Consider the following 24868-nt stretch of genomic DNA (forward strand, 5'->3'; position numbering starts at 1 on the left):
ATTTTCCTCCATAGACATGCCTAGAACACACCGATCACGTGAGGTGATTTCTGACGCCACTCCGTTATCCGTGGCGCTTCCCACTGGTGGTGATGACACGATGGCTAGGGAAGGGGATAATTTTCCCACCGTAGACGAGTTGTTACCGAGACACCTCATGTCTCAAAGTGACTTTCTCAAGGACCCCTCTGCTACTCCCACCTCGGTGATATCTGAAACCGAGCAGGCCTATATAAATGCCTTACGTACCAAGTAAAACATTCCCCATCACATCAAGATGGTTCCGGCGGGGAGGGACCTCGTGGAGGTCCATAGACCGGGGTACTGTGCTTTTTGTGAATACATTTTTGTAATCGGTCATTCCTTCCCCCTTCTCCCGTTAGCGGAATAATTCTGTCAATTTTATCGAGTTTGCCCATGGCAGCTCTCTCCGTATACGTATAAAATATTTTTGGTGTTAACAAAATATGCGGAGTTGTCACGGAGCATTTCTGGCATGGCTCTGGGGTAAATGTCTTTCTTTTCTTTTCGTTGTTGGATCTGTCTTACTATTCTTGGCCCATCCTTTCGTTTTAACTTTTTTTTCGTGTCAGACCCTCATCATGGAGATTGAGCGTGAGCGCTGGGAAAGGAGGAGGACGCCCATCTATGGAAAGATGTCTTTTAAGTATCAAGAATATCGCACCAAGAATCGTGCGATGGCCGACATCTACAATTAGGATTGTGACTTCCAACTATTCCGCGAAGGTCTCAAACAGAGGGAGGATCAATTGGCGCGTAAGGTCGAGGAGTTGAAGGAACGAGACGAGGACCTTATGAAGGTTGTTGCCCGTAGTAGTAAGCTTGAGGCAGCCCTTAAAGTCAGGGAAGATGAGCTTGAGTTGAGTAGGGGAGTAGTGGCTGAAAATGCTGACCTCCAAGCAAAGGTGGCCAATCTAACTGCCAAACTAGACATGAAGACGGCGATGGTCGATGATCTTAAGGGCGAATTGAGCATGAATGTTGATAGATTGGCTCACGCCGAGAGGGAGAGGGCGGCAATCATCTCTGAGACAGTGATTTTAGAGGATGCCCTCCGTGTTTGTAGGTTGGAGTGGGCCAAGGAGATGGCGGCGTCTACGCTTAAGATAGCGGGACTTGAGGGGCGTATTCAAGGGTTGGAGGCGGAATTGTCCGCGTCAAATGAGCAAGTGGCTTCTTTGAAAGCGAAGGATGCACGACGATGGTCGCAACCTTCTACATCTCATGTTTTGGCTGATCCCGTCGTGCCTCGACATTTGTATGAGTTGTGGGTTCACGCTGAAGCCTAGCTCGATGTGTATAAGACTCTTCATGTTGATGGGAGGGCGTCCGAAGTAGAGCTTCGGGATGTGCGTGCCAAGGCCCGTATAGCTCGTGAGGCATGCTGGTACGATCCCTGCATGCCTGACGGGGATGATATTAATTCTGATGATGCGAACAAACTTGCCTCCAACTCTTGGTACGAAGACATGTATGCCACCGAAAATGATGTATAGTAGTTGGTTTGTATTTATTTTTGCTTCTCAATTTTTGTAAGGGCGTATTTGAGCCCTTTGTAAAGACAAGTACTTGTAGTATATTTGTTATAATGAAAAGTCGTTTTGTTGATTCAGTGGTAACCTTTGCTGCATTCATGTTATTCCGAACCTTTGCCGAAATATTAAACTCGTTGCGTTTCGAGTGAACTCAAACTAATTTCTTTAACGATGGCCTTAGCCCTCGGGATGTTACTTTCGAGCTGGTACCGAAGTAGTATCCCATCGTGGTTAGAGTGATGTCGAACTTATATCTTTGATGATGGCCTCAACCATTGGGATGTTACTTTCGAGTTGGTGCCGAAGTAGTATCCCGTCGTGGTTCGAACTACGTCAAACTCATATCTTTGATGATGTCCTTAGCCATTGGGATGTTACTTTCGGGCTGGTGCCAAAGTAGTATCCCGTCGTGGTTCGAACTGCGTCGAACTCATATTTTTGATGATGGCCTTCGCCATTGGGATGTTAATTTTGGGCTGGTGCCGAAGTAGTATCCCGTCGTGGTTCTAACTGCATCGAACTCATATTTTTGAAGCTATTGGATGTTACTTTCGGGATGGTGCCGAAGTAGTATCCCGTCGTGGTTTGAACTACGTCGAACTTATATCTTTGATGATGGCCTTAGCCATTGGGATGTTACTTTTGGGTTGGTGCCGAAGTAGTATCCCGTCGTGGTTCGAACTGCGTCAAACTCATATTTTTGATGATAGCCTTAGCCATTGGGATGTTACTTTCGGGCCGGTGCCGAAGTAGTATACTATCGTGGTTCGAATTGCGTCGAACTCATATTTTTGACGATGGCCTTAGCCATTGGGATGTTACTTTCGAGCTGGTGCCGAAGTAGTATCCCGTCGCGGTTCGAACTACATCGAACTCATATTTCCCCTCGTGTTTCGAACTACGTCGAACTCAGATTTTTGATGATGTCCTTAGCCATTGGGATGTTACTTTCAGGCTGGTGCCGAAGTAGTATCCCGTCATGAGGATAGCGTTCTATTGTATTTGTTGGAGTGTCGCATATGCTAATTTTATTCATGCATTGGAGATGCGTATTGATTTCGTGTACATAATGGAGTGACTATATTCCTATCGGAAATATATGTTGACTTCGTGCATACAATGGAGATTCTTTATATCTACAATAGCGATACATTTCGACTTCGTACATTCATTGGAGATTCTTTATACCTATAATGGAGATACATGTCGACTCCATACATTCAGTGGAGATTCTTTATACCTAGTCCCTTCATTGCTCGACCTGGAGATGATGTCAACAGGCGGGGCAATGAACAATACTTCGGACCTCGAGACATCTCCCTTGTCGTCTATTAAAAACCTCCCCTAGAAAACCCGGTTGGGACAAAACCTGGGTGAGGGACAAAGAGTAAGACTTAGGCGGCGTCTCTTTTCAGAAGTGTAAGTATTTGAGTTGGGCGATATTCTAGTTATTTTGTAGTAGCTTCCCTTCCATTATTTCTAATTGGAATGCTCCTTTATTTGATGCTACTATGATTTTATATGGCCCATCCCAATTTCCCTTCATTCGGGTCTTTCACTACTTGTGTTTTGGCTTTGAGAACATAGTCCCCGACTCTGAGTGGTCGTACTTTGGCCTTCTTGTTATAGTACCTTTCTTCTTGTTGTTTTTGGGATATCATTCTTATGTGATCCATATCCCTTCGCTCTTCGACTTCATCCAGGTCTTGTAATCTGCTTCCGTCGTTGCTTGGTCCACTCTCGCTGGAGTATCTCAAACTAGGTTCTCCGACCTCGACGGGTATAACTGCGTCAGTCCCGTAGACTAACGAATACGGCGTCTCACCTGTGCTGGTTTTTGGCGTGGTACGGTATGCCCATAGTACCTCTGGTAACAGTTCTGGCCATAGCCCCTTGGAGTCCTCGAGCTTCTTTTTCAATATATTTAATATTGTTTTGTTGGAGGATCCATCTTGGCCGTTACCGGTGGGATGGTTTGGCGTGGAAAGTATCCGTTTAATGCGCCATTTTTCAAAAAAAATCGGTCGTTTTCTTCCCGAAGAACTGAGGTGCGTTATCGCAGCTGATTTCTTTGGGAATGTCGAAACGACATATTACATTTTTCCATATGAATGCGATGACTTCTTGCTCGCGTATTTGGGTATACGCACCTGCTTCCACCCATTTGGAAAAATAATTAGTTAAAACCAAAATGAAACGTACCTTACCTCGGTCTGCTAGGAGGGGACCGACATTATCCATTCCCCACTTTATGAATGGACATGGTGAAGTGACGGAATGTAGGAGTTCTCCTACTTGGTGTATCACAGGGGCGTATTTTTGGTGTTGCTCACATTTCTTGACGTAATCCATAGCTTCTTTTTTCATGGTAGGCCAGTAGTATCTTGCACGGACGAGGCATCTGACGAGGGTTCGGTTTCTTGTATGGGCACCGCAGTGACCCTCGTACACTTCTTCTAGCACCTGCCTTGTTTGACTTGGCCCATGGCATTTGGCCAGTGGACCGCCGAATGTCCTTTTGTAAATGTCGTGGTTTACGAGGTTGTACCTGGCCGCTTGCATTCAAAGCTTTTAGCTTCTTTCTTATCTCGCGAGAGCGTCCCTTCCTGTAAATATGTTATGATACGGATGTGCCAGTCCCAAGTTAAATTTATAGAATGTACCTCGACCTGTTCTATTGAGGAATGAAGGAGGGTGACCACATTTTCTTTGCTGATATTTTTGGTAGCTGCCGCTAGTTTGGCTAGACCGTCTGCTTCGATGTTCTGCGCCCGGGGTACCTGGTCGAGGCGGCATTTGTCGAATTATGGTAGTAGTTTGTGAATTTCTGTCTGGTACTTCTACAATCTCTGTTCCTTGATTTGGAAAGTCCTAGTGAATTGATTTACTACGAGTTGGGAGTCACAGTGAAGGACGAGTCGTCGAGCTCCATACTTGAGGGCTAATTTCAATCCTGCAATTACGACCTCATACTCGGCATTGTTGTTAGTCATTTCAGGACACAGTATGGATTGGCGAATCATTTCGCCCGTAGGGACTTTGAGGACGAGTCCCAGTCCCCATACCGACGAATTAGATGCGCCGTTGGTGTAGAGAACCCAGAGGTCGGATCATGCAGAGGTGCGAAGAGCTTTTTGTTCAACCTCATGCAGTATTTCTGCACTGAAATCAGCGACAAAATCGGCGAGCACTTGCGACTTTATTGCAGTTCGCGGTTGATATATTATGTCATGCTCGCTCAATTCTATGTCCCATTTGACCAACCTACTCAATAGCTCGGGTTTGTGCAAGATGCTCCTGAGGAGGAAGGATGTTACCACTTTTATGGGGTGGCATTGAAAATATAGTCTAAGCTTTCGTAAAGCTACCACTAACGCCAGAGCCAATTTTTCAAAGTGGGGGTACCTCGTTTCGGCATCAATTAAGGTTTTGTTGATATAGTAAATTGGAGATTGCGTACCTTTGTTTTCGCGAACTAAAACAGCACTTACTGCGACTTCGGAGACTGCTAGGTATACCAGGAGACACTCGCCTGGATTTGTTTTGACGAGTAATGGCGGTGAGGACATGTACGCTTTTAGTTTTCTTAGGGCGTCAACGCATTCTGAATTCCACTGAAGTCCGTTATCCTTTCTTAATACATTAAAAATTTATGGCATTTATCTGATGATCGTGAGATGAACCTCGACAGAGTGGCTATTCTGTTAGTTTTTGTACCTGCTTTTTGCTAGTTAATGTCTCCGATATTCCTTCGATGGCCTTGATTTGATCTGGGTTGACCTCGATGCCTCTTTGCGACACCAAAAGCCGAGGAACTTACCCAAGATTACGCCGAAGGCACATTTTTCGGGATTTAATTTCATGTTGTATTGCCTCAGTATGCCAAAGGCTTCCTTTAGATGATCGATGTGATCTTCTTTCCTTTTCGACTTTACTAGCATGTCGTCGTTTTAGACCTCCATGGTCTTACCGAGTTGATCTTTGAACATTTTAGTGACTAACCTTTGGTATGTTGCCCCGCGTTCTTGAGTCCGAATGGCATGACTCTGTAGCAGTAGGTTCCCCGATGAGTGATAAAAGTAGTTTTTTCTTGGTCTTATTCTGCCATTAGAATTTGGTTGTAGCCAGAATAGGCATCTAAGAAGCTCAACAACTCATGCCCCGCTGTTGCATCGATGAGCTGGTCGATGTGTGGTAACGGAAAGGAATCTTCTGAGCATGCTTTGTTTAGGTCGGTAAAGGCGACACACATCTGCCACTTTCCATTTTTCTTTTTCACTATGACCACATTGGAGACTCACTGAGGATACTTTGATTCTCGGACGGAGCCATTAGTGAGCAGCTTATCGACTTCTTCGCTAACTGCGTCGTTGATTGCGGCGTTGAACTTTCTCCTCATTTGCCGCACATGGGGGTAGATGGGGTCGGCATTCAAATTGTGTGTAGCAATGTCTCTTGGGATGCCCGGCATATCTGAAAGGGATAAGGAAAACAAATCGACATTGTTAGTTAAGAATTTATGGAACTTACCTGGTTCTAAGAGATTGTGACCGATATAAGCTTTTTTCGTGCTGTCGTTATTGTCCAGTTGGACGGGATCGAGGTCCTCTACAGTTGCCTTGCAGGCTTCTACAACGTCTAGGTCTTTGATAGCCTTTATTTGTACATCGGGTTTGGTTTTGGATATGGCTGACTGCTATGCTTCCGCACTTGCTCCCTTTAGTTGCTGGGTGTGTGCACAATCCTGGGTGATTCGGTAGTATTCTTAGGTGGTGCGTTGCTTGCCCCAGATGCTGAATATTCCCCATGAAGTAAGAAATTTGATTACTTGATAGAAATTTGATGGGATGGGCCACATGACGTGTATCCATGGGCGCCCTATGATAGCATTGTAGGTTGTTTCTTGGTTTATAACATGAAATGTTGTTTCTAGAGTGGCTCCTCCGACCAGAACGGGTAACACTATCTCTCTAGAGGTTCATTCAACTGCATTATTAAAACTCGTTAGTGTTATGCAATGCACTATTATTTTATCCTCGAGTCTCATATATACGAGGACTCGGGGATGAATAATACATGCGCCGCTTTTGTCATCCACCATTATTCTTTTTACATCGGTATCCACGATACGTAAAGTTATAACCAGATCATCATAGTGAGGGAAAGATAAATCGTCGGCATCTAACTTATCGAAGATGATACTATATTCGAGTCGTCGTACCGTTAGTAAGCGATTAATAATTTGAGTTTGTGTCTAGTGGTGCACTTTACGTGGTTGATTGTCGTATCATCACCACCGCCAATGACCATTTGTATAGTACGAGCGGGTGAAAGTGGTTTTGGGGGTCCCTGCAGTTGATCGCGCCCTCGAGCAAAGTTAGCCCGTCCTCGATGCTTAACAGTTCTTTTAGGTGTCCCTGGTTTAGCATTCTTACTACTTCCTGCCGCAGGCCTATGTATCCTTCGGTCTTATGCCCCCTTTCCTGATGGAATTCGCACAAAACATTCGATTTCCGGGTGCTCGAGTCGGATTTCATCTTTTGCGGCCATTGCACCTTTATGCCGAGCTTCTCTAGTACACGCACTATTTTTGAAGGAGAAACGCAAAAATTAAGAGCAGATAATAGTAGAGGCATACCTCTTTCGTTTCGGAGTGGCATGTCGTGTCGATGAATGATGTCTGGTGTCGTGAAGGAGGTAGGATGGATGTCCGGATGTAAGGTTGATGCCTCTCTCGACTAAAATGGGGTAGTGGATCCCATGGCCATCGTTGCCGTGATCTTTCCTTGTTTCAATTTGGATGGATGTTAGCCGTTGGATCAGACCATTAAGGTCATCCTCATGTGCCCTTATTTCGGCACAATAGGTGTTGTGGATTTCTTCCCAAGTGGTGGGAGGGTATTTCATGAGCCTATTTAACAGCTTTTTGGTCGCTTTCGACCCATTCCTGCTTAACCCATTTTGGAAGGCTGCTACAACCATCCCCTCTTATACGTTTGGTAGGCTCATTCTTACACTGTTGAATCTGGCTAGGAAGTCCCTCGCCCGCCGTCTGTCTAACAACGAAGATGTCATTTACCCTGGCTTCTGCCTTTTTCACTCTTGCATGAGCGGTGCCGAATTTGTCTGCCATTTCTTCGAACGTTGAGATTGATCGTGCCGGCAATTGTGAGTACCAAGTCAGCGCTCCCCCTGTCAGGGTTTTGCCGAACTTTTTTAGCAGCACCAATGACACTTGTTCTTTTGGCAGATCGTTGCCTTTTACGGCTGTGACGTAGTGGATTATATGATCTTTTGGGTCCGAAGTACCATCATATATTTTCAAGTATGGTGGAATTTTGAAGATTTTTGGAATGGCGTGTGGGGATGACCCTTCATTGCATGGTTGCTCGACGAATCGACCGACGTCCCATTTTGGTAGCAACTTCGGAGCGCCTGATATTTTATCAACCCTTTCGTGGTGCTCCTTCATCTGATCACGAAGCGCCTTGTTCTCATTTTCCATTTCCTCCATTTTCTTTAGGATGACTGCGAATGCGTCGTTACCTGCATCAACAATAATATGAGTGTTGCATCCGCGTGGAGTTTCTAGTTCGCCGGCGACTGTTAAGGCGTCTGCGTGTATTGTGCCTCCGATGTCCCTTTGAATGGGTTTATCATGTATGTTGCTCAGAGTGTTTGTCAGCCACTCTTCCAATAGCCTTTTCATAGCTGGTGATGCTTCTCCTGTTGCGGATGTGGAGGCCTCTTTCTCGCGCGAAGTGGCACTCTCATGTGGGGGAGGTGAAACTTCTCCTCTAGGTGTAGCATTTGGTGTTCCGTTTTCATTCTCCCCTCTGCTGTCTTCGTCGATGACGTTTAGGAGGTTGGTTGAGACACCTGCTATTGCTTTCAGCCTTGTATCTCCTTTTCCTGTCATTGTTAACTTGTGCAAAGCTAGGAAGAGGCGATTATCTCTTTCAAGGGTTAGTTTATGGAAAGCTAGAGGAAACTAAAATCTTAGCTAAAGAAATTCCCACAGACGGCGCCATATTGTTTGATCTAAAAGATATTGAAACCTTTTTTATTAAATCAATTGATAAAGATGAAGAGGTAAATCTCAGCTAAGTGTAATAAAATCTAGATTGAATAGCGTTAGAGAAATACACGGTGAACGATGCTTCTTAGCATATTGGAACCAAATGATTACTCATAAATGCGAGAATTTCAGATGCAAGAGAATGTAACAATGAATGCAATTAGTCAAGACCAAGGGTGATGTTAGGATCTCTTTTTGTAATAAGCCAAAAGTCCCCCATTACACAGTGTTCTCTCCCCCTTTATAGGGGACAATCCCCCTTTTTACCCTAAAAAAGGTACAACACAAGGAATATTCGAAAGACATATTCCCATTGTTTCCTATTATGTTAACACGACCACAGACGTCGTGCATTCTCTAGCCACTGTTACTTGTCACCCTTCATAACGATCTAAGGACGAGACATCGTAAGGACCTCTCTCTTTGCTACACTTGGTAACGGTCGTGGTCGTCCAAATTTCGATCTATACAACCATAATCTAAAAAATTAGATGATTTTTTTATTTGTCTAAGACTCTAAGTCTTGATGAACAAAATAATTTTGTATTTACGCTGATGGAGGACGATAGCTTTTATACGAAATTACGATCCGATAACGTTAATTAATACTTACGCTGACGAACATGGGCGGAGGCATATGACGCTCTACGGATTCGGCCGAACCCAATAACTTTTGCTCAAACAATGTATTTGGTGTTTTGATCATTGTCGCAACCTGCAAAAAGAAAACATCATGAAATATGTGTTAATATTAAATTTATAACTCAGTCATTAATACTTGAAGTCGTTGTCCCAAAATTCAGAACCTATAAAGTTGAAATATTGATTCCGTCTATGCTGACGAAAAGTAATAAGAATCCGATAAATAGAAACATCTTCAATTCTTATGTTAGTAAAAGTAACAAAGCTGACACGAATAACACATTAAGGGGTCGTTTGGTTGGAAAGAAGTTATCCCAGAATTAATTATCCTAAAATTAATTATTTCGAGATTAGTTATTCCACCTTTCTATAGGAATAAAAAATATTACAATTCTGGGATAACTAGTCTCGAGATTAATTATACTGTGATTTTCTAACAACCAAACATGGAATAAATTCTTCTTAAATTTAATCTTAGAGATTAATTATTTCTTATCCCTTGTGCCGAACGAGTCTATAGAAAAATAATATAAGACCCTTCAAAATCTTGAATCGTTTAATATAATCATAGTAGTAATAAAAAATTTCAAACGTTGCGTACGCGAAATGCCACCTTTTTCTTTTTTCTATCCTTACGAGAAAATCAATAAAAAAGAACTGACCCCACCACTCCCCTTTGCAGAAAAAGCCAACCCCACAACTTCAAACTTCAAAGTCCACCATTAATGGTTATCTGTTTAGACAATTTTCCACAAAAATTGCTGTGTTGTACTAAATTTACCAGACCCTTTCAAAAACACCTAAGCCCTCTTCATTTTTTGTCTATTTGTACACACACATGTGTGTGCCATAAAAAAAATTGTATATTATAAGGTGATATCAGCTATTTTCTTATAATTTTAATGTTCTACTTAGTTTAGCATATCTCGACTTATTTTACGAGCTAGTCATATGTAACGTGGTGTCAATTATAGTTCCATTATTATGTGAATTCGATTGTGACATTTTTTTCAAATCTTTGACTCTTGTTACAAGATTTTGTTTTGATTACTCAGATTTACTGTTAGACAAAAAAAGGAAAGAAGCTTTGCTTTAGAGGAGACTTAGGACACGTAAATCAAGGAGAAAGCTTTTAAGGATTTTTGCTTCATTTCAACCACTCACTCATACACCCTTTATTCAGACCCTTAAATTTCTCTTCTTGGTTTGTCTTGTTCTTTTTTTTTTTGATGAGTCTTAACAGGAAGACCCAGTTATTGGTTGTTTTTTGAAGAATGGGATGAATTAATCAGACTTTTTGGTACAAAATCTCATCTTGGTTTAGCTTTTCTTGGTTAGTTTTGCTCTCTTTCCTCTTGGATTTTGTTTTTTGTTGTGGTAGTTTTTCTTGGATTGAAGCTTATGTTTGTGGGGTGCTGATAATCTTTGTGGTTTGAAATCTTATGTTTGTGGGGTGCTGGAAAGTTGAAGATTTAGTGTTTTTCTTTTGTTTGAGTTTAAGGAATTCAAGGTTAAAATGGGAAGATAAATGTGAAGAAGCATATGTGGTAGCATTTTAGGTCTTTTTGTGCTTTTGAGGAAATTGACAGATTTAATTTTTGAATTGCTTTTGCTAGGTTATTTTTGTTGTCTTGGAAGATAAATTAAGAATGTTGGGGAGAAGGATTGAGTTTTTTTCCTTCTAAACTAATAATAAAGTTTGGATCTTTGAATGTTTGTTCTGATCTTGGCTCCTAAATTTTTTGTTGATCAGCAAACTTTGTTGTATGCTGAATTTCTTCATCTCCCCCCCCCCCCCTTTTCTTTTAATGCTTTCTTGTTTCTGGGAGTTGTTATGAGCTCATAAAGTTTGGACCTTTGTGTCATAGAATTGGTTTGAATTCTCGGTTTTTTTCTTTTTCTTCTCATTGTTGTCCATCAAGTGTCTATCAAAACAACCTCTCTGCCTTCAAGATAGGGGTACATGCTACCCTCCCAGACCCCACTTGTGCGATTATAATGGATTTGTAGTTGTTCTCATTTCTGTCCAATAAAAAAGTTATGACTTCCGAGTAAGGAGAGAGAGGCATAGTAATTCTTGTTGTTGTAGACAATTCATTTGCTTCTTGTGTAAGCAAATTCTTTCCAAAGATTTTTCCTTTTTCAGTTTGATGTTGGAAATAAGTAGATCCCTTATTTGCTATGCTGTCTATCTTTCTTCGTTTTGAGGTGATACTTTGCTGAGACTTTTAGGATAACCTACTTAGTTCTCCCTTGTCTGTTTATCTTCTTCTCGTACCAGCCTTGAACTCTTGACCTAGTGGCGTGGAGAGGACTCCCTCAACCACTATGAGCAAGAAGTTCTCATTTGTCTCTTTAATGTAAAGAAAAATCACTAAAGCCTTGTACTTAGCATTGAAACAACTTTTGAGCATATCACTCTCACTTTCCTAAAGAAGAGAGAAGCAGAGGAAAATTTCTAAAGAGTAACGATGAAGGCACTTCTAAGTAATGAAGTACACATGATTCTTTCCCAAAGAAACTTTGAGGAACAGTTAATATAATAGCTCTTAGTAAGAAACTTTAGGTACAAGTTAGATACATTTACAATGCCAAATACTTATAAGGTATTATTACTTATAAAAACTTTGAAATAAGTTTAGATATTTAGAAACTTATAAAAAATCTTTTTAAGTTATGATCTTTTCCATTTTAGACGGCATAACATACTTGAAAATCTTAGTCGAGGATTTTTTCTTTGGCTCTTTGGATACGCAAATGGACAAATTTTAGAGAGTAGTTTTCTTGGACTTATCCAAAAAAGTAGAGTTTTTCTTGGATAGGTTGTTCAACATACCGCGGAACTCAGCTGCAGATGAGAAATCATTCTGGATAAAATGTCACTTTGTTCTGCAGTAGAGTGGTAGCCTTTTTCCAGTATCTATTTACATCCATCTTTCAAATTTGACCTCAATGGACTTTGTCTAAATGATGCCTATAAAGGAATTTCAAAACTTGAACTAGTTATGTAACAACTTGGTTTCCAATACAAACGCTCGTTCCCAGCCATTAGTTGTGAACTACACTTTTCTGGATGATTTGCCCGGAGAGTAACATAGCTTCGCTCTATCTGAACTACAAGGACTTTGTAGTACTATTATTTATATCTGAATTTTAGTTCATGCAGTTGCCAAATTACCAATTGCAATTGCTTTCGGGCATTAGATGTGTTTGTTCATTTTTTTTTATTGGTTAAATAAGTGCTTGTTCAAAACAATTACAAATGATATAATTTTTATCTTAGCAAAATTTTTGTCATAAGACCTAGTTATTGAAGGACAATATATTAAATAGATTTTCTGTTCTACACTTGGTGCGCAACTAGCTAATCTTGAATGTTGACTATCAAAAACTTCATACTAGTTATCTCATTATTTGTGATAGGCATACTAACTAGTTTCACTAAATTTCTCTTATGCTGTACATAATTTTTCCTTTCCCTTTTCCCCTTCTCTTGTTAATTTTGCTTGCGAAATGCATATTTTTAAAAATTGCACGCTGGTTTGCCATCGAAGACTTGGCTGATAAATTTCCATGTAAATGTTTGGTGTAGATTACCTGCATTAACTAGCCTTAACTAGGCTCCGCTAACTAGTAAAGGTTTTCATTTTATCTAGATCTTTTTCCTATTTTGTTTGATAGGTTGATTTCTTTATCCTTTTTTCCAATTTATGTTTACACTCTCTTTGGTGACAGGACCAGGACCGTCAAGAGAGCTAGAAGATCAGATTTGAGGAGGATATATATTGTTATCAACGTTTGGCAGTTAATACAGATATCATGGCTCCCGGAGGCAGCAATTACCAGGATATTGGCGATTCCCGAAGTGGATATGCTGATTATGGTATTGCACCAGAAAGCTCTGAATTCAAAAGCTCCCCTTTTAGAAAATCTTCAGCTATTATTGGTGGGAAGCAGGGAGCGGGATCTAATAGCGCTGTTCATGAGCTACTTGAATGCCCTGTTTGTATGAATCCAATGTACCCGCCCATTCACCAGGTAGGTTCTAATGTAACTTACATTGGAATAACAGATTTGTAATGAGTATGGTTTGCGATCTCTTGACATAGTGGTACGAGGTGGAGGAGATTTTTGGTACTTGCAGTTGAACTTGACAGGGATGCAGATGTATACATGTGATGAAGTTTGTAAAATTACAAGTACATAGAAATTCTTTAAGATGACTTGAAAAGTTTGAAAAAGAATGGTGCAATTTCTTCATAAGTAGTCAATTATTTTTACTAATGAGTCTTTAACTTAAAGTGTCGCATCTTGATAGAGTTGCAGCATTATATAATCAATTCGAGCTATTATAGGGAGAAAACGTCTATTTGTCTGTTCAGCAGAGATGAAATAGCGCTCTCCCCATTCTTCGTAAAAAGGTCCGCAATTTCCTAGAGTACCTCAACTTACTAGAAATAAGTTTTGCCCATCCCAAATTTTGGTTTACCCAATGATGGGCCCCATGTTATGTTATTCATGCTCCAGATATCTAGTTGTAGGTGGGGGTGGGTTTGTTGGGGGGGGGGGTTAAGTGTACCATATACGTTATGAAATGAACCATATTTTTAAAGAAATGTCTGACTCTTAGAGTATGATAAACACAACGCGTGAATAATGATCTTTCCTTCATAGCAAGCGTTGGCCGATTTAAATATATTCCCTCCATATACAGGTCCTAGTTTGACCTGTGTGGTATGTTAGAATAGATTATATAAAGAGTTTGACAAAATGGTGTTCTGAATTAATGATGTGATATAAAAGAAATTAGTAAGTTAGCAAGATGTTAATAAGTTTCCAACGATGTAAAGTGGTGGTCGTTTATATTTGTTTGAATTGCTGGAGGGGGAAAAAGTTTTCATTTGAGGAAAGAGGTCAAGTTTAGTAGCTTTCAAGTCATTTGGGCATGGCTTAAAGAGGCTTCTCATCTTTCTTCCTTGGAGTTCGAGTGTTTCTTCGTTCCTTCAAATAAGGTGTACGAGAAGAAATGATAGTAAAGTTTATGATTCTCATCGCTTGTTAACAATAAAAGAGCTCCTGGTTCCCTAAAGGATAAACATCTCATGTTATGGACAGTAAACTCTACAAGCTGTAATAGAGAATATAACAATGAAAATTTGATGATTGTTGTTGCTAGTTAACAATAAGAGGGCACCTAGTTTCCAACAAGATAAATGTATTTATGGACTATAAACTCTACATACCTTATGCACCTCTTAGTTATATGGTCTATTTAAAAGAATTACCACAATAACGTTGGTAAAGCATATAATTCAACATTATTAGAAAAATTTGAACTTTTTGGGATAGAACAGTACGCGGTTTTCCTGTGTAGCTTTTATGTAATAAATACTTCCCTTTGTAAGGTAGTCACTGATAGTTTGGATGAACCAAATTGGAATGTTAGACACTCAACTTTTGGCGTACAGAGTGTTTTTTGTGGCTCAATGGAAAGAAAAAGTAGTTGAATGACCAATGCCTTTAAAAACAAAGGGATCATTAATGCCTTCCAAAAAAAAAGGAAGTTGGCCGACTGATTTTATGTTTCTTTTTTCGTTTTCCTTCTTTTTGTTAAGCTTGTGATCTTATTCTTCAAGACATTAGAAGGATTTCTTAGGAGTTTACTAAGCTTGTCGACCTTTTTCTTGTAAGTGTCCAAACGGCCACACGTTATGCCACAAATGCAAGAAAAAAGTACATGTATGCCCAATTTGCCGCCATGAGCTTGGAAACATAAGATGTCTAGCGCTGGAGAAAATTGCTGAATCGCTGGAATTGCCATGCCGATACCAAATTTTTGGCTGTCAAGACATATTCACCTATCAGACTAGGCTTCTACATGAGCAGAACTGCAGATTTCGACCATACAATTGCCCGTATGCAGGATCTGAATGCGCTGTTACTGGTGATATTCAGTACCTCGTTACACACCTAAAAGATGATCACAAGGTTGACATGCATGATGGGTGTACCTTCAATCATCGTTATGTCAAATCTAATCCTCAAGAAGTTGAGAATGCTACATGGATGTTGACAGTGAGCTCTCTCTCTCTCTCTCTCTCTCTCTATCGCTCTCTCTCTCTATCGCTCTCTACCTTCGTTTAGGGAGCTAAGGGAATGTAGGGGTTGGGCAGCGAGGGTATTATTTATCATTCATTGCACATATTGCGGGTGTTCTATACTATAATGTTTATATGTTTTTTTTGTTTACCTTGATACAATTGCGAATCGTCATGCATGCAAACAATTTCCTTTATAAAAAAAACAATATAATATAGATTGAAGGTCTAAACAGAGATCAAACTTAGTGAAAAGATATTTTACTTCCAGATCTGAAAATTGCAGGTTAAAATTGCCTTAATGATACCTATCTGAAAAAAGAATGTCTATCATGAGAGTTGAGAGTGTTGGTTTGGTCGCTCTTTCCATTGAATGTGTGAGCGGTGTCATCCCTCAAGTAGACAACCAATTTATATTTGGCGGCTTCAGTCTTTCCATATGTCCTCAGTCTTGTGGAATGATAGGTCATTGAACATTTTAGGTATAATGCAAGTGGGAGTTGTTTGAGGGTTTCAATCTCCAAATCAACATATAATCCATGGTTTGTATGTGTCATTATGTGTTTAAGCGGGAAGCTCGAAATATAGCAGTATAATTATGCAGCTTTCCTGCATAAGGAAAACTTCCAGTCTGTTTTTGCTCTTTTTGTCAACAACCTAAAGTTAAACAACCTTTCTTGGAAGATGGCGAAATCCCAATAACATTCGCATACCCTTCTAAATCATCATCAACAACAACTATGCCTCAGCGTCAACCAAAGTTGGGGTCGGCGATATGAGTCTTCACTTCATTCTTTAAACTCAACTAATAAAATCATCATTACCAAAAATAAAATGAAAGTGAAAGGAGGAATAGCAGCTCAACTTTCACCTTGTTGGTGAGGAGGATTCAATTCCCCACCTTGTAATTCCCCACCTTATATTTTGTTGAAAGGTAAATCGAGGAGGGGATTACAAGGTGGGGAATTGAATCCTCCTCACCAACAAGGTGAAAGTTGAGCTGCTATTCCTCCTTTCACTTTCATTTTATTTTTGGTAATGATGATTTTATTAGTTGATAAAAGTGAAAGTGAACAATAAGGTGTGTATATATATAAATAATAGTAATAACAATAATAACATTAGACCTTTTAAGTCATCAGTGAAAGAATTTTTTAGAAATCACTGTAAACCTTCCAGGAAGATCTGGACTAATGAGAGAAACAACAAATTCAAGTTGTTCTACAAACAGCTAATTCATATTGCTCTCTAGCAATAAGTCAGTTGAAGAGTGAAATTCTGAAGCTGTTGTCTATGAAATAGAGAAACTGATGGCTGTTTCTGTTACTTTACTTTCTTAAAAGTTGTAAGATCTTGGCCTCCTATTAGATACTTGAGGAAAATCTGCTATTATTAACCTTTTCCAAAGAAAGAAGGAAAAATATTTTGTTACGTCTTAAACTTTAGGTTCATCATTGACAAGAAAGGTAGCTCTAATGAAAATCCCTCTCCACCTCCACCTTACAGTTGTGGGTTCGAGTCACCATGTTACCATTTAAAATAAAATAAAACTTTCAGGTTCATCATTCATCGTCATGTTTGCATTGTAGTTACTGCTAGGAGGCTCGTATTTGCTCCTGTAGTTATGTTCAGCTTTATCTTTTGTGGTTGAAAGTGAAAGCAGACAAAAAGCATGAAGTTGTTTTGTTCTTTGCTTATTAATTAATCTTCCGACTAGCATTTGGTGCTGAGGAAGGAGTTCCTTTTCTGTTGATTTTTTCCTTCTGTGCTGCTTGAAAAGGTCATGTTGGTAATAGTTCTTTTGCTATTCTCTGGAATAGGTTTTCAACTGTTTTGGTCACCAGTTTTGCCTGCACTTTGAGGCTTTCAACCTTGGATTGGCACCAGTGTACATGGCATTCCTTCGTTTTATGGGTGACGATGATGATGCAAAAAGATTTAGTTATAGTCTTGAAGTAGGTGGATTTAGCAGAAAATTAACATGGCAAGGAGTACCGAGGAGCATCCGTGATAGTCATAAAACTGTTCGAGACAGTTTAGATGGCCTGATTATTCAAAGGAGCATGGCACTCTTCTTCTCTGGTGGTGACAGGAAGGAGCTGAAGCTAAAGATAGCTGGCCGCATTTGGAGAGAACCATTATAAACTAGATAGGGGCATTTTGCGCAAATGGCCATTGTTGAGACCACTATTTAAATTGTGCCCCTGTTAGTTCAGTGGGCTAAATTTGTTGGCAAAAAGGCGAAATTTAGTTCATTGGGATAACAGAGACTGAATTTAAAGAGTGGCCTCTTAGAAGGCCGTTTGGTGCAAAATAATCCGACTAGATATACTCCTTTTGCTGCAGGAACCCCGCTGCAGGAACCCCTGAAAGTATAGTTAGACATTCCTGATTGGTTGGTGGCTTATTTTTTGCATTTCTTGTAAATGGTTACTAGAAAATCTGCAGATGGTTCTATACAGTTCCTGGTTTTTGGATCGATCAATCGATTTGTAACGAGTCTAGTGTAGCTCAACTATGGACCCATGTTATGGTTATTGCTGGCCTTGTATCTAAAGTTGTGAGGCATTTAGGCTTTTTTGACCAGCCATATGATAATCTATGTAGTAGTTAGTCTCTTATCTATTGCCTCTTGAGTTTTTTTATTTGTCTTTAATCTTATAGTCCTTTAAATTTTGAACCAACTCAGTGAACAATGTGTAGACAAATGGTCATATGGGAAAACCTATAATGACCTTCAGTAGCCTTGGTGGGCAAAATCATATGGTACATATGCTTATCCATTAGTACAACAATTATGCTCAAGTTTCAAACAAGTTGGGATCTGTTGTATGAATCCTCACTTTCTTTATGCCCAAGTTTCAAACAAGTTGAGGTCGACTGTATGAATCCTCACTTTCTTTCCGCTCAACTCATATCATCTATCTCTATATTATGAGGATTTATCATTAATGGGTAAGTTTTGCGCTGGTTGTCAGCACACTGCAATCTTCCTTTTTTATCCGGGCTTGAGACCAGCATTGTGATTAAGCTCGCCCGAGCATACTGCAATCTTCCTTTTTTATCCGGGCTTGAGACCAGCATTGTGACTAAGCTCACACGGGCGGAGTTGCTTGTCCATCAGTCAATGTAGTAATTTTGTTCCAACATTATATAGTAGTAACTACTAATAAGCATGCAAATCACTAGTTCTAGTTCATTGGGTGTAAGAAGTAATATTTTGCCAAAGGCCTTTTCTTGTCTCACTGCGCATAAGTGACCCATGACTTTCTTTTTGGCAGATATGACAGTGACTATTACATCTGAAAATTTAGAAATGTTTTTCACAAATACATATGCTTCCAAGAAAATTCTATCTATCTATCTTCCCTTCTCAACCATGCTTGTTGCAACTTCTAACTAATAACAAAAGAAAGAAAAACAAGGAGGAAGAAATACCATTCTACTATCAAACTATAGGAAATCTCTTTTTCTTAATCACTACTAAGGATATTATAATATCACTATTTAGGTAAGTATACTTAGAGATGTAGCCCTTCCAGGGGTAGGGCTAATACTGTGTACATCTTACCTTCCCAGATTGCACTTGTGGGAAACTACTGAATTTGTTATTGTTGTTGTTGTTGTATACTTGGAGATGTAGATATCTTTACGAAAAAAAAATCTCCTCTTGTATATAATAGATGTAGATACTAAAATTTGTACTTTGCTATCAAGAGATACTACTAGACACTGTGATGGAGTATATGTTAAGCAAATAGACATTATCTAATTCAACTTCTAATTTTTGAGAGACACTAATAAATAGGAGGTTAACAGTGTGTTTGGATGGTTGTTACATGTTATATTGTATCGTATTGTTACTTTAAATACAATATTTGTTTTGATTGTTACATAAATTTTATTGTATCGTATCGTTAAATTCGTCGTTACGTAACGACGAAAAGTGCCACTTTATGTAACGACGAATTTGATGTGGTGACATCGTTATCTTGATTTTTCTCTCTCTCCTTGCCCTTTCTTATTATTAAATAATTATATTTTATCATTTATTCTACCTTTTTATATAATAATTTCGCTTCGTAACCTATTTTTTCTTAGTCATATTACAATCCTCATATTGTTTGTGCGTAATATCATAAAATGACGGCAAATGATGCAGTTTATCCAAATATTGTATTTATCAAACAATACAATACAATATACTACATTACACTGCGATATATTATGAAACGACACGTGACAACCATCCAAACAAGCTGTAAGCTTGAATCAAGTCAAGCTCATATTCCGAAAAGAAGAGGTTTAAATTTAGTTTTTATCCCTTTTTAATCATCTAAACATATTCCACTAAATTAAAAATAGAGAGGCCAATAGTCTCAGAATGTAAGGAAAATAAAATGATTTTCAACCCTAGCCAGTGCAGACAGCACAAAGATACAAATTCCAACCTCAAAACTCAAAAGGTAGAGAAATACCTCTACAACTCTCACGACAACCTTAGATTAACAGAAAGAACAAAATCATAGTACAATGCTAATCCGATCACTTTCTCCATCAAAGCTGAAGAAACTCCTTCTACCACTTTCTCTCTCACCACCTACACACACAGCTCCTATACCCAACTCAATACCTCCAATTCTTGAAAAAACTCTTTATACCCAAAACCCTGCTAAAACCCTATTCCCTCATTTCTTGTTCAGAAACTTCTCTACACCCTCAAAAATCCAATCTTTACCACTTTCTAGAGATGGGAATTTTGAGGAAGTTACTTCTAATGTCATTTGCCGTGGTTGTGGTGTCACTATGCAAGATTCTGACCCAAAACAACCAGGGTATTTCATTAAACCTTCAATTAAAAGCCCAAATTATAGAGAACGCATTAACAAGAATCCAATTGTTGATGAGCCAGAAATATCAGTTTCTCTCAAAAGGGGTTTGCTTAATGAGGTTGTAGAATGTGAAAATCAAGAGAATCTTGAAACCCCATCTGAGAAAATTGAAAAGCCAGTAGTTTGTGCTAGGTGTCATAGTTTAAGGCATTATGGGAAAGTTAAGGACCCTAGTGTAGAGAATTTGTTGCCTGATTTCGATTTTGATCATACTGTTGGGAGGAGGTTAATGTGGAGTACGGGGGCGAGGGCTGTTGTTTTAATGGTAGTTGATGCATCAGATTTTGATGGATCATTTCCTAGGAAAGTAGCTCAGTTAGTTTCTAGGACAATTGAAGAGAATTCCCGGGCGTGGAAGGAGGGAAAATCAGGGAATGTACCTAGAATGGTGTTGGTAGTTACAAAGATTGATCTTTTACCTAGCTCATTGTCACCTACTAGGCTTGAACATTGGGTTAGAACAAGGGCGAGAGAGGGCGGGGCGGTTAAGTTGACGAGTGTGCATATGGTTAGTGCAGTGAGGGATTGGGGAGTGAAGAATTTGGTCGATGACGTAGTGGGATTGGCTGGGCCAAGAGGGCATATTTGGGCAGTAGGGGCACAAAATGCTGGGAAAAGTACATTGATTAATGCAATAGGAAAGTGTTTTGGTGGGAAGGTAACTCATTTAACGGAGGCTCCGGTGCCAGGGACTACATTGGGGATTTTGAGAGTGGAAGGGGTACTTCCAGGGAATGCCAAGTTGTTCGATACCCCGGGGCTTTTACATCCTCATCAGATTTCGACGAGGTTGACGAGGGATGAGCAGAAGCTAGTTCATATAAGTAAAGAGTTGAGGCCAAGGACATATAGGATCAAGGTTCATAATTCTTTTCCTTGCTCCATAAAAAATGTGTTATTTTTCTGCAAAAGCTTTCTATTGCACTTCATCTTCAATTTGAGTGTCTAATTGCAAATATCTCCTCTGCAATTTGTTGACTTTGTGTGGATCCTTCTTCCTGAGACTTCTATCATACAAGTATTGGAAGAGGAACTTGGATCTTTATCACTTAAAGCTCCTTTAGTTTTCCTTGCGTAGTTAAAAAGGAATCAACATTTGCTAAAATTCGTTACTCCTATTTCTTTCTCATTTTTGAGCAGGTATAGTGGCTCAATTTCTCTCCTGCATAATGCATTTCAGTACTTGTAATATGTTTCAGTCGAATATTTATGATTGCCTTATGATTGTTTCTTCTAAACTTACTTAACAAAAATGTTTGTTTCTCTTTTCCCTTTTGTAAAAGAATTTGTTCAACGGAAATGCTCTGTCTGAAGCTTCACTGCATTGAAAAAAGAATCTAATGGCAGGTATGCTCAGGAAAGATATTAACTGAGATTAGATTATTAACCTTTGAAATGCACGTGGATATGTGACATTTATCATTTCTTTTTACCTACCTCCATCAGATGTGTCTGCCTATGCTTATAGTCAGAACTTTACTTGAAGACCTGCTTTCTCTAGTTTAGCTTGCGCCATCCACTTTGAAATCTAATGATTTCATTACTTTCTGTGGACAGGGAGGACATTCAGTTCATATAGGCGGGCTCATGCGGTTGGATGTGGAAGAATTATCTGTTGATTCTGTGTATGTTACAGTTTGGGCATCTCCGCTGATTCCACTTCATATGGGGAGGACAGAGAATGTCAGCACAATGCTGGAAGAACATTTTGGGCGTCAGCTGCAGGTATTATTTGCTTTAGGAATTGAATTTCCTCCTGTCTCTTTCTAATTTCAAATCTTAATTTCTAACATTATTATTTTGGCTGAAGCTTTCGGTATTGCAATTTTTATTTTTTGTTTTGTTTGCAAGCAGTTTGATACTAATATTGTAAATTTAGTTAAGTAGAAAAAATACTATTGTACAGCAGATGGTAAATTTGTTGTGTCTCTGATTTTGAGAGTGTGCGGTATCACCTAAAGCTTGAAGCAACCTGGATTCTGTCCCCGATTTTGAGTGATAGGGTGAAAGAACTTGAAAGTTTTGCTGAAGGTCTGGGCAACCCAATAGCAGTATTTGGGGGGGGGGGTTATGGAATTGGGCTCTTGAATTTGAAGTAAAAGTGCAACAGTCTGACGCTACGTTTGGAACTGTGTGGGGCTCTTGGGTGATGGCATTAAAGCTATGCTCTTTGTAATAGAAATCTTAGGTACCGAAACGTACCCTGGTCAGGAATTCAGGGTGTCAACATTTTTAGAACTTAGGTCAACTTTCTGCGCTTCTTCACACTGATGCTATATTTGGAACTGTGTGAGACTGTGAGGCAAGAAAATCAGGGATAACATTTCTTGACCAGTAATTAAATGAACAATAATCAACATTAGCAAAATTTTAAAATTCCACATGCATCTCTGTTTCTACATCATTTCCGCTCTGTGTGTTAAATCTTTTCGAGGTGTCAAAGTATATGGAATCAGAGTTGAACTATCATGGTTTCTCCAGATTTATCTGCTGAATCCTTCATTTAGTTGTCTGGTTCTTCACATGCTTCAATATAACAACAACGACAACAACAACAATACAAGTGGGGTTTGGGGAGGGTAAGATGTACGCAGCCTTACCCTTACCCTAGAAGGAAAGAAAGACGGTTTCCGATAGACCCTCGGCTGAAGAACGGATGACAAAAGTAATGGCAACAAGAAGGAATAACAGCAAGATAAAAAAATACCGAAGCCAAGAAAGCAGTTAAACTCTTGGTAGTAATAGCAATCTATGAATAAAAGGATATCATACTAACACTAATGCTAGCGAACTGGGAAAGACAAAGAGATACGTTCGACTACCTACTAGCCTTCTACCCTAATCCTCGACTTCCACACCCTCCTATCTAGGGCCATGTCCTCAGTCAGCTCCAGCTGCGCCATGTCCCCCCTAATAACCTCGCCCCAAGACTTTTTAGGCCTACCTCTAGCCCTCTTGATACCCACTGAGGCTAACCTCTCGCATCTTCTGACTAGGGCTTCTATACTTCTCCTCTTAACATGCCCGAATCATCTCAACCTCGCCTCCCGCATCTTTTCCTCCACGGAAGCCACTCCCACCGTATCCCGAATAACTTCATTCCTAATCTTATCGAACCTGGTATGCCCACACATCCACCTTAACATCCTCATCTCAACTACTTTTATCTTCTGGACATGAATGTTCTTGACAGGCCAACACTCTGCGCCATACAACATAGTCGGTCTAACTACAACCTTGTAGAACCTACCTTTTAGTCTCAGTGGCACATTTTTATCACACAAGACATCGGAAGCGAGCCTCCACGTCATCCATCCAGCTCTGATACTGTGCGTGACATCTTCATCAATCTCCCCATAACCTTGTATTATAGATTCAAGGTACTTGAAACTACCTCTCTTGGGGATGACTTGTGTATCAAGCTTCACCTCCATGTCCGCTTCCTTGGTAACGTTGTTGAACTTGCACTCCAAGTATTCTGTCTTGGTCCTGCTCAACTTGAAACCCTTAGACTCTAGGGTCTGCCTCCAAACCTCCAGCCTCTCATTAACATCACCCCACGTCTCGTCAATCAGAACTATGTCATTAGCAAATAACATACACCATGGCACCTCCTATTTGTAAAATTCAAAACTCTTCAGTACATGCAGCAACCTCATGTACTTACTTTCGTGCTTTGACCTTTTGGCTGATTGATATGATATGATTAAACATTCCATTGTCTCTTCTGTTTTGTCAGCCGCCGATTGGAGAGGGGCGACTTGAGGAGCTAGGGAAATGGTTGAAGAGGGAATTTCATGTGAGCGGGAACTCATGGGATTCAAGTTCTGTTGATGTTGCTGCTTCAGGTCTTGGTTGGTTTGCCATTGGACTTAAGGGAGAGGCTAAAATAGGTGTCTGGACATATGATGGCGTTGATGTCATAGTTCGTAATGCATTACTTCCAAACAAATCATATAATTTTGAAGTTGCTGGCTTTACTGTTTCAGAAATTGTTTCCAAAGCTGACCGTTCTTCAAATAAGCAGCGCCATAGTGAGAAGAAGAGGAAATTAAACGACTCTACTGCAGAAAAAATTGCAGAACCATCAACTGTCGATGTTGTATCAACTACTTGCTAATACTGGAAGCATTTACTATCTGGCGGAATCTTGTCCCATCGCTTGAAGGCAGATCGAATGTGGGAAGAATCACCCGTGTTACCTCTCAAAGAAGAAATAGAGCATCAAAACCAGAGAAATGCATTAACCAGAGGCATTCAGGGTTGACAATTGCATTGGGAACCCGTTTTCTGACGGTGGTTGCAGCCTACAAACCGGGTGTTCTTTGATGCCAAAATGTCTCTGTTACGTAAATGAAGTTCAATGGTAACTGATATATGCATGTAGCACAAACCATATACTATATGATTTCTGCTCTACCATATGATCAATTTTGTACTGCTATAGATGTCATGTTTAGCTCTCCAGGTTAGAAGTTGTTTGCATGGAGGCTCTCTCTGGCTGATAATGAGTTGTATAAATAGGCATTATTGCAACCATTTTGTTCAAAGATTGTGTAACTACAAAACAAGAACATTTCAAGTGTTATTTATACCTATTAA

At 39.8% G+C, this 24868-nt stretch overlaps 3 protein-coding genes across 4 annotated transcripts; 2 read left to right on the forward strand and 1 right to left on the reverse strand.

The window, feature by feature from the left end:
- The first annotated feature begins 10015 nt into the window (after window positions 1-10015).
- LOC104223333 (putative E3 ubiquitin-protein ligase SINAT1) lies at window positions 10016-17995 on the forward strand. 2 transcript variants are annotated; one of them, XM_009774755.2, is made up of 4 exons: window positions 10016-10609; window positions 13012-13314; window positions 14968-15351; window positions 17195-17995. In XM_009774755.2, exons 2-4 carry the CDS (start codon window positions 13096-13098, stop codon window positions 17516-17518), a joined length of 927 nt encoding a protein of 308 aa, XP_009773057.1. In that variant the 5' UTR covers window positions 10016-10609; window positions 13012-13095; the 3' UTR covers window positions 17519-17995. The 2 variants fall into 2 exon arrangements, with proteins under 2 accessions (XP_009773057.1, XP_009773058.1); XM_009774756.2 differs by having other exon boundaries at window positions 10439-10576.
- Window positions 17996-19783: 1788 nt separating this feature from the next.
- On the forward strand, window positions 19784-24834 carry LOC104223332 (GTP-binding protein BRASSINAZOLE INSENSITIVE PALE GREEN 2, chloroplastic). Its single transcript, XM_009774754.2, has 3 exons — window positions 19784-21125; window positions 21824-21991; window positions 24006-24834. Exons 1-3 carry the CDS (start codon window positions 19908-19910, stop codon window positions 24384-24386), a joined length of 1767 nt encoding a protein of 588 aa, XP_009773056.1. The 5' UTR covers window positions 19784-19907; the 3' UTR covers window positions 24387-24834.
- On the reverse strand, window positions 23296-23865 carry LOC138882200 (uncharacterized). The gene is made up of 2 exons (XM_070162639.1): window positions 23651-23865; window positions 23296-23512 (listed from the first exon to the last, which is right to left on the reverse strand). The coding sequence occupies exons 1-2, from the start codon at window positions 23863-23865 to the stop codon at window positions 23296-23298; spliced, it is 432 nt and encodes a 143-aa protein (XP_070018740.1).
- Window positions 24835-24868: the final 34 nt, after the last annotated feature.

This window comes from Nicotiana sylvestris, chromosome 11 (genome assembly GCF_000393655.2).
Source record: "Nicotiana sylvestris chromosome 11, ASM39365v2, whole genome shotgun sequence".
Classification (NCBI taxonomy): Eukaryota; Viridiplantae; Streptophyta; class Magnoliopsida; order Solanales; family Solanaceae; genus Nicotiana; species Nicotiana sylvestris.